Source organism: Dreissena polymorpha, chromosome 4 (assembly GCF_020536995.1).
Source record: "Dreissena polymorpha isolate Duluth1 chromosome 4, UMN_Dpol_1.0, whole genome shotgun sequence".
NCBI lineage: Eukaryota > Metazoa > Mollusca > Bivalvia > Myida > Dreissenidae > Dreissena > Dreissena polymorpha.
In genome coordinates this window covers 75,256,866-75,272,603 of record NC_068358.1, presented here as the reverse complement: position 1 = coordinate 75,272,603, position 15,738 = coordinate 75,256,866, and the positions used below count along the sequence as shown (strand labels likewise).

General features: G+C 32.7%; 1 protein-coding gene across 2 annotated transcripts in view; it reads left to right on the top strand.

Annotated features, from left to right (window-relative positions):
- Nucleotides 1–9,971: 9,971 nt before the first annotated feature.
- LOC127880288 (histone-lysine N-methyltransferase ASH1L-like) overlaps nucleotides 9,972–15,738 on the top strand; it is a 72,610-nt gene continuing 66,843 nt past the window's right edge. Inside the window, exons 1-3 of one of the 2 annotated variants that reach the window (XM_052427635.1) lie at nucleotides 9,972–10,081; nucleotides 10,388–10,687; nucleotides 13,311–13,663. In XM_052427635.1, the coding sequence (XP_052283595.1) occupies nucleotides 10,399–10,687; nucleotides 13,311–13,663 (642 nt within the window). In that variant the 5' untranslated portion in view covers nucleotides 9,972–10,081; nucleotides 10,388–10,398. Of the gene's footprint in view, nucleotides 10,082–10,387; nucleotides 10,700–13,310; nucleotides 13,664–15,738 lie in introns of both variants that reach the window. The other variant, XM_052427634.1, reaches the window with a different exon arrangement.

The window sequence follows — 15,738 nt, the reverse complement described above, 5'->3', positions numbered from 1 at the left end:
TTTAGCGCAGACTGCAAATTGCAGGCTGCGTTATCGGGCCATAAAACGCAGTCAATATAGACATCGTTGCAGTCAATATAGATATCGTTGGAAAACGCAGGCAATATAGACAAAGAAGGAATACGCAGACGATATGCAATATAGTTTATGTGCTATATTTAACTAATTAAATACTTGTAAATTTTATTGCATTTCGTTGAATGTATGAACTTAGAGCATTCTAAAACTGAATATCAGTCAATTTGAAGTTGAATATTGATACCGGGAGGTTTATTTCACAAGATGTTTACATACGATATATAAATAAAAAAGAATATAAAGTTGTAGTAAAAAAAATTATGACTGTATATACACCTTTTATTGCATGAAACTTATTCAAATAATAGGAAATTCTAATTTAAATTAAGAGCGATGGTTATCCTTATTTGTTTAAAATAATGAAATATAAAAGCTTTATACGTGTTAAACTCATTAACGAATACGCAGCTTTTAGCGCAGACAATATATAAAAAGGAAGAAAACAGATTAGGTCAATGTTTCGCGATGATGGGCATTATTTATTTTAAATAAAAACTATCAAGCATTTTAGCCGATGAACTAATGAAATTGTATTGTGAATTTATTTATATGAATTTAGGAACCTAGATGTTCTGTAACAAGATGAAGACATAATAATGTGTATTTATGAGCACAATAGAATAATTAAAATTGTGATAATATAATTATATAACTGTATGTATATTTAATGTATGTATAGATTAAACGCAATTGTTGTTTTCATCGAAGCCAATATGGACATCGCTGCAAATTGCAGGCTGTCTTATCGGGCATAAAACGCAGCCAATATAGACATCGTTGCAGTCAATATAGATATCGTTGGAAAACGCAGCCAATATAGATATAGAAGGAAAACGCAGCCAATATAGACATAGAAGGAAAACGCAGCCAATATAGAAATAAAAGGCAAAAACGTGTGAAATTTTGAGAATAACTGTATCAATAATTCGAAGGTTTTAATTAACATTATATGTGTACAAGTGTTTAAGGTCCATGCAATTTTTAAACCTTGAACCTAATATATTTTAAAACGGAATATCAAACAAGTTGAATATAATCTTGATACCGGGAGGTTTATTGCACACAAATGTACACGATCTCTAATTAAAGAATATAAAGTTGTATTTAAATATATTTTATGAATGAAATACACATTTTATTGCTTTCAAATTATTCAAATAATTTGAATTCTACTTTGAAATAAATGCGTACGTAGAAAGGCAGCTGACAGCGCAGCCAGTATATATATAGTCAAAGGTTTCGCGAGGGTGGTCATTATTTATATTAAATGATGAACTATAAAAGCATATATAAAGTTGTATTTAAATATATTTTATGAATGAAATACACATTTTATTGATTTCAAATTATTTAAATAATTTGAATTCTACTTTAAATTAAATGCGTAAGTAGAAAGGCAGCTGACAGCGCAGCCAGTATATATATAGTCAAAGCATTATACGTTTCGAACTCATTAAAGAATTGGATTGTACCTTGTTATGTGTTATCATCCATAAATTAATCCTCACTTATCACTGACAGCACTGATATTACAAGTAATAACACTGATATGAAATGGATAAAAAAATCCGAAATGAATGTACGGCTAAGAGTTACTCGCTAAAATATAACAATTTGTTTAAAATTATGTGTGAATTTTCCTTCCTAAGGTTGCAATTTAAATCGCTTAGAAGTCATCTGAGCAAATAAAAACCCGGCATAATTAAGGGTCTTTTGGGTTGAAATTCAAAGGGAAGTATTAATTGGCAGCTAATTGTTCATCATTAAATTCACACTTAGCAAATCTCGATAACATAAAATTTGCCACAAACAACATCAATAAGTTTTTGCCTTCTATCTCTAAAAAGCTGCGTTTTTCTTCTGTTTCTATATTGGCTGCGTTTTCAATCTATTTCTATATTGCCTGCGTTTTCCAACGATATCTATATTGACTGCAACGATTTCTATATTGGCTGCGTTTTATGGCCCGATAACGCAGTCTGCAATTTGAAGCGATGTCTATATTGCCTGCGTTAAAAACAACAATTCGTTTAATCTGTACAAACATTTATCTATACATACATACATTTTTATACATTTTATAAAATTATGTTAATACATTTTGAATTACTCTTGTGTGCGTATAAAAAATTATTATGTTTTCAATTTGATTCAGAAAATAATAATACGTGCAAAAATATAAGATTTAATTATTTGTGGTATGAATAAAGTAATTATGTACTTGGGTAATTATATAAATTATCACGGTCATCTTCAAATAAAAAAATTAAGGGAGGATGAAGAGAAGATTTTCGCGGGTTATCGAGTAATTAAGGTAAGTGTTGTTGCTCAATGGTTGGTCAATTAAATGACATTAAATTAAAGAGACATGTGGAAACTCTGAATGATGCTAATGTTCTTATTTGTATTGTACTGTGTCACTAATGTATCTACGTCCTGATTTTTTTTAAGAAATAAAAGATTCAAATATGTCCTATATATATTGTACCCATGTTGTAAATGTCTAATTTATAATATATGGTACATAAAACAGATTACAAAGATAATAAGTTAGTATTTTTTATTCAACGGATTTGTCCAGACAAAAAATGAAATCAGTTATTTCGGTCGTCAATCCCATTGTTCCAATACAGTAGCCAGGTGTCTGTGTATTGAGCTGATAAGAAAGAGATCACCACAGCAGGTTGCTAATACACAGTGTATTCATTCGGGTCTGCTGGCGTTATGTTAGATGTCATTTTTATCAGTTTTAAATTATGTGTAATTTAGTTCGCATCTCTACGTTTAATTCAACATTCAATGGCACGAGCATTTAACAAAATTATAAAACATAACGCATATCAGCCTTAGAATAATATAATTATTGTTATTTTATTCGTGCCGAGCCTGATATATTACAAAAAGATCAGGCAGTAACCTGTTTTTCTGTTTATCATACCTCTATTTCCCCGATTTTAAAGAAATAATGAAAAAAAATCGCTATGTATGAAAGTGGTAAATGTCCAAACAATTATAAGACGTAACTATCGTTTTTAATCGCTAAAATGGCAGTATAATTATAAACGCATTTAGATTTTATGTTTCAAGAAGAAGATAATTTGTTATGATTGTTTAACATAATTGTGTATGAAATGCATGTGTGTATAGTGTATGTAGAGATTAAACGCGTTGTTGTTTTCAACGCAGCCAATATATATACATCGTTGCAGGCAATATAGAAATCGTTGGCAAACGCAGCCAATATAGAAATAGAAGGAATACGCAGCCAATAAAGAGATAGAAGGCAAAAACGTGTGAAGTTCGAGAATGACTGTATCAATAATTCGAAGGTTTTAATTAACAGTATATGTATGAAAGTGGTAAAGGTCCATACAATTTTAAAACTTATCGTTTTTCATCGCTTAAATGGCAGTATATTTGGGTGCTGGAGGTTTCGGTAAATGACAAGTTCGGTAAATTGGATTTATATAGTAAATGCCGTGGAGGTTTCGGTGTATAGATTTTTTTTTTAGATGTGTTATACCAACAATGCGGTGTTACTGACACCTATTATTGGCTTACAATAACATCAGGGGAATATATTTGCAAACTGGGATTAATTTTGAGTTGAGTAATTAATGATATGCCTACGGTAAAGAATTAAGGGGCTTGAATGAACTACCTACCTTTTAAGTCTTCAAGCAATTTACAGAGATTTTGTTTATTAAATTTAGGTGAATGTGGTAGGGCCAAAGGATGTGTATCATAAAAACATATTTTATTCATGGCCATACTAAATATTTTTGTTTTCCAATCATTGAGTGCAGTAATTTAAGCATTTTCCTTCCTGCACCATTTAGTGCAATAATCATGTAAGGATGTTATGATATTCTTAATGCAGTCATCAAAATCAACAGGAATAGGCAGTCTGTACTTAGGGCCTCTGCGTAGCAAATTTCTGAGGTTTTTATTTTGAATGAAATTAAGGTCCCCAGTAATAACATGTCCAACTGGACCATATATATATTGAGAACTAGTACAGTCACATAATGTAGGACAATTTCTTATTACATTTATATCTGTGGAAATAGAATTATAATTAAAAACGATACTTCTTACAGGTTTACTATATTTGTAGCAAATAAGTGGTGATTTAGTATTGCGGAAATAAGGGGGAATCAACCGACGTACATTTTTATCATTGAATATTTTAGGAAGGTCAATTAAATCAAGACCTTTGTTACAAAACTCAATTTTGATACGATTTCTAGTTTTGTTAAGTACATTTTCAATAAAAGGTTTAAGATAGTAGTCAGTGAAAGATTCAATAATACAAGCACATTCATATAGAGGGTCAGATTGAAGTAAAATAAGTTTACATTCCTTATCAATATGCGCCAACGAAGAAACAGAAAGAGAGCAAAGTGCACTTAGTAATTTATGTTTACCCCCATTGTGTAATACTGTGTAGCAATCATTTAAAGAAAGCAGACGTTTAAATTTACGCCTTAAGTTACCATTTTTCCTAATGCCATGTGAACGTTTATTTCTTAGACGTTTACTAAACAGAGAAAATGAATTAATCGATTTATTTTTAGAAATTGTTCCAACATTTAGAATATTATCATTTAATCCAAGTGGGTAAGCTGATTGCAAACGTTTAATCCATTCAAATTCTGACATGCACCTTGCTTTTAATTGGCACTGACTTGAAGTACTATTATTAAAAGTAAGTTGCTCCACAGGTTGAATTGAAATATTAGTTACGCTATGACCTGTTTTATTAAAGTGCTGGTAAATGAAGTTATAAAATTTATTGTTATTTTTAATTTTAAAAAAATGTTCCCTAAAACGTGTTTTAAGTGATCTACCCGTCTGCCCAACGTATTGCGCACCACAACAGGGTACATTTCAAGTAATAACATAAACCACATGCATAGAATTTCATGAGACATCGGATTTAATATTAACTGAAAATTTGCGGTTATTAACCGATGAAAGAATAAAAGAGGACATATTTAAAAACTTGCAACATAAACACTTCCTGGAGTTGCACTTATTTATTGTAGGATACCGATTACACGGAGCTAAATTACGCTGCGAACTAGAACCCAGCCGCATTGTACCTCCAATGAAAGATGTTCGAAGTAAACTTAATTTGACTGTAGGTTTAGAAAAAAGTAATTGTCTATAATTTAACGGCAAATGAATACTACGTGTAATCGGAATTCTCAATGGTGAGAGAACAACTTTCGGGTTTTTTGTAATCAATCTGTCCATAGGTTATTTATTTGGCGAAACCACCAATCTTATAATCACATTAATACACATTGCCAAGTCAACATACATAAAAGAGTAAGAGGCAGCTTGTCAGATAATGGTCTGTAAAAATTCAGTATAACCTGCAGAACTCTCAATTGATGAACATACACGTTTACTTTATAAGTACAGAGAATGTATAAGAATCTAAGTATAAGAAAGGTCTTAAACAAGGTTTCTTAAAACATAATAAAAACACAATACCGCTACCAGCCTCTGAAGGCTGAAAATATAACAACATCGAAGATATGTACGGGGATACACGCTACTGCATCCACGCAGCACACATCAAACTGTTGTACAATGCAATATAAAGAAGTGAAACTCCAGCTGCTGGAGCAGTATTGAATTTTCATTAAAAACAATTAGTTGGTCCTTTATTTAAGGCAAGTGACCGATTGCCCAAACAGTACAAAACAGCACAATACAGCACAATACAAACCAACATAAACACAAAATATGAATAAAGCTGGGGTCACCGCCTTGGAACGGTCAATGCAAAGCATTGGGGGTTTAAACCTGGTTCTGGAGCGCTCAACCTCACACTTGGCCCAGCAATATTCATAATACATTTAAGTGTAAATAAAATTTAACGTCATAGCATTGTAACTCAAATTAAACAGTAATAAAAGGGAATTAAAACGCATTCAATTTAATTACTATTTAATTACTCAATTGCATTGAAGATACAAGAGTAACAGAATTACAACTTTTTGACGAACGATCAAATAAAACTATTAACAATTGTCAACTACATTCCTTCTTTATAGAAAAGATTTGAGAATGTAGAATCATAGAGTTAATATCTCAGATAATCATCGCGCAAATACAGGAAGAAGCAGCAATAATGGGTGTAAAAATTCCATATTACATAGCTTGGTTGTTTATGTGACTGCTAAACAAATTAAAAATAATTAAATCAAACAAGAAACGCCTATCAGAGAGAAAATATAAATAAAATGGAACGTTATAAACCCAATGACCTATGCATGTAGATTACAACTGGGAAAGTCGGTCGTATGACGTCACAAAAATCCATAATGACATAATGACGTGAACAAATTCCAAGGGCAGTCCTAAATAAACTTATTAATGGGGCTGTGCTACTAATAAAACAAGTTTACGTGATTTAATATTAAGAAGCAAATGAATACAAATGGTAATTCCATTAAAGCGACATTATTGGAATCAAACAGTATATAGGTGTTTTGACAACGGAAGACAGAAATGATTTGATGTACGATTTGAGTCCAAATGTAGTTTACATGCAGATTTGTTCATACGACACAATGACACAATTTTATTCAACAGTGAAAAATGCCTATAATGTAGTATTCATGCAGATTTGTTCATACGACAAATGACACAATTTTATTCAACAGTGAAAAATGCCTATAATATCACTAATGATTCCAAATTTTAAGGGAAGAAAGATATAGTGAATCGAAAACCATCAAACACGTGTTTTTAAGTACATAAGCATCGTATCCTTTTGATAAAAACAAGTTAATTAAATTGAAAAGTTTAATATGTACATTTGGTTTAACATATTTTAATTTGCGGACACGCTTCAAAACATCTCCGTAAAATGATGGATGGGAGATTCCATTATTTAAATGCCATTTTAAAGAAACATTATATTTTGAAATTAAATCACCATACTTAGAGTAAATTCTAGCAAATTTATTTCTTAGGTTATGATACAAAAAGCCTTGTTTCAGCAATTTTTTAGTTAATATTAGATTACGATCATTAAAATCTTTAATACACGAACATGCTCTGGCATAACGTACCAACTGCGAAATGTAAATACCATAGGAAGGTCCTTTAGGGATGTTGCCATCTAGTAACGGAAAATTCACAATTTCAAAGTTAAAATCGTCCCGTTTGTCGTATAAACTAGTTTTGATCAAATTATTATTAATAGTTAAATGTAAGTCTAAATACGCAGCGTCTGTATTGGATATACACGATCTATTTAAGACTAGTTCTTTTGGGTAGATTTTGTGAATATATTGTTCAAATAATGGATTATCTAAATTAAGTATGTCATCAATGTACCTACTAGTAAGGTTAAAACAATTAATCAAATCTACTTGCTTAGTTTTAGATAATTCTAACATAAATTCGCTTTCATAACAATATAAAAAAAGGTCAGCTATAAGTGGCGCACAATTAGTACCCATAGGAACGCCAATAATTTGTTTAAATATTTTACCATTAAATTCAACAAACAAGTTATCCAAAAGAAAAGTAAGTGCTGCACAAAAGTCAAGACCAGTCCAAATGATGTAATTATCTAATATCTGATTAGTAAAAAAAGCTGTTTTAGTGTTTAAAGCTAGATACAAACATTTCTCTCTAGCAAAAGTTTTTTCAATCAAAGAAACAAGTTTGGATTTTATTAAAGCGTGAGGAAGCGTTGTATATAGTGTCGAAAAATCATAAGTACTTACCTGCGACACCTTATATTTTTTATTTTCAATTTTATCAATAACTTCTAAGGTGTTTTTTATTGACCAAAATAGGTTAATATTACTATTTTCATAAACTTTATTACAAAATTTAGCTATATGATATCTAATAACACTCAATGCAGATGTAAGATACACTGATAATTGTTTGGTAGTACAAGACACTGAATTAGCGATAAAACGACTTTTATATGGCGTCTTATGTAATTTAGGTATCCAGTAAAGTGATGGCAATTTCTTGTCACTAATATTGACTATTACATTTAACTTTATGCATTGGGCAATATGGTCGGTAATAATTTCATTAGGTAGCTTATTGTACTCACAATATGATGTAGTTTGTGAAAGTTCTTGTGAAATAATTTGAACATAAACACTCGTCATATTATGATAACATTATTAGCAGCCTTATCAGCAGGAACTAAGACGAATTTAGATTTTAAGTCTTCAAGCAATTTACAGAGATTTTGTTTATTAAATTTAGGTGAATGTGGTAGGGCCAAAGGATGTGTATCATAAAAACATATTTTATTCATGGCCATACTAAATATTTTTGTTTTCCAATCATTGAGTGCAGTAATTTCAGCATTTTCCTTCCTGCACCATTTAGTGCAATAATCATGTAAGGATGTTATGATATTCTTAATGCAGTCATCAAAATCAACAGGAATAGGCAGTCTGTACTTAGGGCCTCTGCGTAGCAAATTTCTGAGGTTTTTATTTTGAATGAAATTAAGGTCCCCAGTAATAACATGTCCAACTGGACCATATATATATTTAGAACTAGTACAGTCACATAATGTAGGACAATTTCTTATTACATTTATATCTGTGGAAATAGAATTATAATTAAAAACGATACTTCTTACAGGTTTACTATATTTGTAGCAAATAAGTGGTGATTTAGTATTGCGGAAATAAGGGGGAATCAACCGACGTACATTTTTATCATTGAATATTTTAGGAAGGTCAATTAAATCAAGACCTTTGTTACAAAACTCAATTTTGATACGATTTCTAGTTTTGTTAAGTACATTTTCAATAAAAGGTTTAAGATAGTAGTCAGTGAAAGATTCAATAATACAAGCACATTCATATAGAGGGTCAGATTGAAGTAAAATAAGTTTACATTCCTTATCAATATGCGCCAACGAAGAAACAGAAAGAGAGCAAAGTGCACTTAGTAATTTATGTTTACCCCCATTGTGTAATACTGTGTAGCAATCATTTAAAGAAAGCAGACGTTTAAATTTACGCCTTAAGTTACCATTTTTCCTAATGCCATGTGAACGTTTATTTCTTAGACGTTTACTAAACAGAGAAAATGAATTAATCGATTTATTTTTAGAAATTGTTCCAACATTTAGAATATTATCATTTAATCCAAGTGGGTAAGCTGATTGCAAACGTTTAATCCATTCAAATTCTGACATGCACCTTGCTTTTAATTGGCACTGACTTGAAGTACTATTATTAAAAGTAAGTTGCTCCACAGGTTGAATTGAAATATTAGTTACGCTATGACCTGTTTTATTAAAGTGCTGGTAAATGAAGTTATAAAATTTATTGTTATTTTTAATTTAAAAAAAAATGTTCCCTAAAACGTGTTTTAAGTGATCTACCCGTCTGCCCAACGTATTGCGCACCACAACACGTACTTTTGCAATCGGGACACCTCGGACAATTCCGCCATATCGGCGATCGTCGGTGTGGTGTAGCCCACTGTCCGATGCGTTCAGATTGGTACTTTTGAGGTATCGTGGTGGGATAGGTTCTTTTATTTTTCAATTGACAATTAAATCAACAATCTTACAATATCACATGTACATTATTTATTTATAATATTTCCGAAAAAAATAAATATAATAAAAAAACATCAATTTCTTTTTTTGCACTTTGCTGTTCAATATGTATATAGGTCAAAGGAAATGAAAGTACATTCATTTACGACAAGCGTTTACACTAATGTGTTTGTTTTTCGATCTTTTATTTGTTTTATTGAATTATTTTTGTTTAATATTCATATTAACACCATTTTATCGGTATATGACGAGGTTACACAGATTTAATGTCGATTCCAATGTTATCGGAAATGAATATTTCATAATCCTTGCTTTAACATGGACTCAGACAGCCATTTTGTCGATATTAAGTGGTAAACAGTATGTGCAAACAATATTCTCGGTTGTAATCGACGTATCCTTGTTATTGCTGATTTTATTCCTATAAAGGTAAGAAAAATGCATGTTTGATTGGTTTAAAGCGGAACTTGAACGACAGTTGTGGTGATAATTAATTGTCATTGTGTTTATTTTGGCGGTTAAGCTGTGTTTATGTCCTGGGACGAAAATCATGAAAATCAAATGAGTAAAATTGAACTAAATAATGTCGATCAGTGCACTTGTTTACACTCGACGTGCTTCGGTTGCGTTAATGTTTTGTATAACTCTGATATTGTACTTTACCATGTTTTCTTTTATTGTTGACAATAAATGTTTATTAAACTAGGTGTTCATGATTCTTCTCTATTGATTTAGATGTCATTCGGATGACATGCTGGACCTATAGCAAGATGGAGTTGGCTGAGGAACTTCAACCTGAACCCATTCCATGTGGCAGCAGCAGTGCTCTTCAACAAGCACCTGCTGGAATCATTCAGCCTTATGATGACACTGGTTCAAAGATGAACATTGGCAAGTTAAATGATTGTGAAGTGAATCCAGCTAAGACTGATCATGAACCTATTGAAACAAACATGACTGTAAATGATTTCCGTAATGTTGCAGAGGATGTAGATGCATTGTCAACGGCATCACTTATTACAGAAGCCATGGCAGGTAAAGTATCAGGTATACTATTAATGAAAATTTAATATTATCAGGGCTCTCGGAAACGCTTCATCAAGTGTATTTGTACACATAAATTTGAAAAATGACGCTTATTGGAAACCAATTAAGAGTCCTAAGGATGCACCGGTTTGCAAAACTGGGGTTTTCAAGACAATCCATTAAGAAACAAAACCTGTAAAGCAACCTCCTATTTAAACTCAAGCCAACACAATTTATTTCCTCACACCTGTTCAAAATCCAACCACTAATGTTTCTAAATTTTCCAATAGTTTTCTCACATCCCATCCTCTATGGAGCTAAGCAATAATGCTTTATCTGACAGTATGAGCATGCTTCAAGTAATTGATTCATGCGGTTTGAAATGGCCACTTGCTGATGTGTTACAAATTTACAATTTTAACTTCCTAGAAACTCACCCCAACTGGGCATTCACATAAAAGACCTTTGATGTTTGATTTTTTTTTAGGCATAGGTTTAATTGATGTCATCCGGTAACAATGAACAGAACTGTTCTGTTCGGTAACAATGTGTGATTGTCAAAGACTTTTGTATTTAACTGGCTTTATTGTTGTTTCAAATGGAAATTTGATTGCAAGGTAGTGGTAATGTTTTGTTTACAAAAAAAGTAAATGTATATAACTTTTAAGTGGGGTGTGTATCATTATGTCAATATATAAGGCACTGTAATGTATGCACACTTGCCTTAAGAGTTGTTTATTTAATTTTGTTCTACATGAGTTTTGATTTAAGTAACAATTAAGAGAACATTATGAGTGGGATTCTTAATGTACATTTTTATGCCCCCCTTCGGAGAAGAGGGGGTATATTGCTTTGCTCATGTCGGTCGGTCTGTCGGTCAGTCCGTCCACCAGGTGGTTGTCAGACGATAACTCAAGAACGCTTGGGCCTAGGATCATGAAACTTCAAAGGTACATTTATCATGACTCGCAGATAACCCCTATTGATTTCGAGGTCACTAGGTCAAAGGTCAAGGTCACAATGACCAGAAATAGTAAAATGGTTTTTGAATGATAACTCAAGAACGCATACGCCTAGGATCATGAAACTTCATGGGTAGATTGATCATGACTTGCAGATGACCCCTATTGATTTTGAGGTCATTAGGTCCAAGGTCACGGTGACCCGAAATAGTAAAATGGTTTCCGGATGATAACTCAAGAACGCATACGCCTAGGATCATGAAACTTCATGGGTAGATTGATCATGACTCGCAGTTGACCCCTATTGATTTTGAGGTCACTAGGTCAAAGGTCAAGGTCACGGTGACCCGAAATAGTAAAATGGTTTTCGGATAACTCAAGAACGCATACGCCTAGGATCATGAAACTTCATACATTGTAGGTAGATTGATCATGACTTGCAGATTACCCCTATTGATTTTGAGGTCACAAGGTCAAAGGTCACGGTGACCCGAAATAATAAAATGATTTTTGGATGATAACTCAAGAACGCTTTTGCCTAGGATCATGACACTTCATAGGTACATTGATCGTGACCCGCAGATGACCCCTATTGATTTTCAGGTCACTAGATCAAAGGTCAAGGTCACAGTGACAAAAATCGTATTTACACAATGGCTGCCGCTACAACGGACAGCCCATATGGGGGGCATGCATGTTTTACAAACAGCCCTTGTTTATTTGGGTTTTTAGTAATGAAACCAACAATTATATAATGTATTATTTTATAATCATTCTTTATTTAAATGGATTTTTTGTGAAAATTTGAAGACGTGTGCAATATTTATGAGACTCCTATATTTTCGTTTTTGACTCCTACTTTTTCCAAGTTTGTAGTCCAATGACTCCTGTTTTAATATCCGAGTGAGATCCTGATTATATTAATAATTGTCTTTTTATACTTTCAAGTTAAAATGTAAATCAGTCATTTCAGAAATAAGCTTGTAAACTTTCCCATATAATTTTGGAAGTCATTTAACATTTAAAAGTAGTCTTTTAAATGGCAATTATGCACAGCAATCAGTGCAATGTCTACTGTCTTTCACAATTGTATGTTTATGTTGTGTTTCACTTGTTCGATAAATCATCTGTTGTGTTATGCTGTTATGCCCTCCTGGAGATGCGGCAGGTAGCAGTCTATCTCATTCTGTATGTCTGCTGCTCTGTGCTTTGCCATACATATTATTGATGACATGTATTACCCGGTAGATAAAAATTGGCTCAAATGACGACCATCTACATGTATAGACAAAGTCAAAGTGTCACTTGTAACATCTGCCTCCCAACTTCAAAGGCAAAGGTGAAGCTTATAAATGGAAGACTTTCAGTTTGGCCATAGAATAGCTTGACATGTTCTGTATCAGAGTGAGGCATAACTTCGCCATATAAGGAAGGATATTAAAATAAATGTTGCACACATGAAAACTATCATACTACAATGTTTCACTTGCAACGCCTGTCTCCTAAGCTCAAAAGTCAACGTAACACATACATGTAGTGACCAAAAGTCGAATTTTAACTGTTTTTGACATAAGTGGATTTTTTCAGACAAAATAGGAAATGTGGGTTTATCCATTCCCTATAGACACATGTCTTATTTATTGAATACATAATTTTTTTTGTTGTTGTAGAAATAGCTGAAAAGACACTGTTCCAGCAGGTTTCAGACAATGCAGCCAACCAAATTGAAGGTGGGAGTGGACGAACAAATTTGGATATTGAGCAGGAAAATGATTTGTGTAAGACTAACTGTGAATCAGATAAAAATAATTTTGCTGATGACATAAATAGAGTTTCTGAGTGTGAGAACAGACTGATATTTGAAGAGAAATGTACCAGCAACCTGTTGGAGACAAATAGCACAAGTAAATATTGTGCTTCAGATGAAAACATTCAGAAGTCGCCAGTGATAACAACTGTAATGTTCCATGACTGTACAGAAGTTTCTGAAAAAAATGGCAATGAAGCTGCGAAAACAAAACAGGTAAGTTTATCAATAAAAGGTTCACAAAGTGTTGGCACTTAAGAAACTTACACAATAATACCACCATATATTTTTCAGTTTTATTGCACATGATACGATACACATTTTTAAACATCATGTATTACTACAGTACCAGTAAGAAAGCATTGACATTTAAAGTTGTTGTTTTTATGCAACCGGTAGGGTGGCATATAGCAGTTGAACTGTCAGTCCGTCTGTCTGTTAGTCTGTGCGTCCGTCCGAAAACTTTAACATTGGCCATAACTAGGGCTGTAACAATACATTTGAATTACTCGAATACGGCTGTGGACGAATCGTATTCGTTATTCACCACCTCCCGAACCGAATATTTGATGAATACGAACAACGTGGTTTCGAATTTGAAAGTTTAATCATCTTACAAATGTACCTTACAAATGAAGGTTCATACAATAAACCCATATATTTAAATGTTCTTCTCTTTATTCTGGCGTTTTTCATCATGTTTACCCCACCCACTATGTTACACAGTGAAATTATCAACAAAAATGACGGGCACCAGTTGAATATTTACGACATTGAATTGAAAAATCTTTCGATGGTTGTTTAATGTTTATTTAGGTAAATACGAGTGATTTGATGCTTAAACATACACACAAAGGATTAGCAGATGGAATTTCTTTTTTGTTTATCTTTCCGACAATGATTGTGCAACTAATCAACAAACATGTTAGTTGCAATAATTCAACTCTCAGCTTTATAACCCAATGGGTGCCAGAGCCACCATAGCAAAAATTATCAAAGGCTCTGGGAGTCTGTTTATATAGACTACAAACATGGAGCCTAGCAAAGGGAATGCTATTGATATCGTTGACCCGCCTGCCAAATACACGTCGTTTTGTCAAGTTGCTTAATTGATCTACTCAAGGATTTTATTGTTACTAGTAATGTTTTCAAAAATATGTTCAAAGTTTAAGCAGTTCTAGTCAGTGTTTTGTTATTTCAAAGTGTTATATTTCATATTTTCAGTATGCAATGATACTCAATTAATCAAATTGACAAATACTCATAGTTTCATACTATATAATGTCATGTCAAGTTGTCAGTTTTACTTTTGTTCTTTGAAATTCATATTCGCGAACAGAGCCCTCGTTGGGCCTTTTTGGGGCCGCCTTTCCCCCCTTAAAATAGTATACGTTTTTCCCCTATTTCAGCTAAAAATTCCCCCCTCCAATATATTTTTTTTTACTTGTATACCTATGTTGCCAGCTGGTATCTTGCTATTAACCTTTGATTAAATGTATATTTATGAAAATTACATTAAAATATAGCAATTTTAAGTGTTGAATGGTTGGTGAAAAGGTCTTCTAAAATTCCCCTTTTCGCCCAAAACGACATGAAATTCCCCCCTTTAAGGGCCCCGGCCCCAATCCCCCGAAGTGTAGCAAGGGCCCTGGCGAATAAATATTAGTATTCGCCACTCTGTATTCATGATACGTATCGTATTCGTCACCTAGTGTATTTGTTACAGCCCTAGCCTTAACTTTTGCAATATTGAAGATAGCAACTTGATATTTGGCATGCAATTATATCTCACGGAGCTGCACATTTTTAGTGGTGAAAGGTTAAGGTCATTCATCAAGGTCCAAGGTAAAAAAACAATATCCTAAGGAAGCAACAAGCTTTAAAGGGAGATAATTTCTATATTATATCATTTGGCAGGTACAAATCATTTTCACAAGGGAAGAAATATTTTTTAAATGGATATTCAAAGCAGGGCAGTAGGGGGCATTGTGTTTCTGACAAACACATCTCTTGTTTACAGTTATAATTATGAAATGGATGTTACAACATAGTCATGTTCAGTTGTGCAGAATTCGTCAATAAAATGTGTTTTGTTGAGTGCTAAACTATAAGTTTTAACACATATTTGTGTGCAACATTAAGCTTGGATTACGTCACTGATCGATGAGTATGGATTGTACCAGCTTTATGGCAGTTTAGGGGTATTCCATTATTTTGGTGTTGTCTTTTTTGTTTGGTTGTGTGACCAACCCTTTCAATAAAAGGAACTCATGTGAACATTATTAGACCCT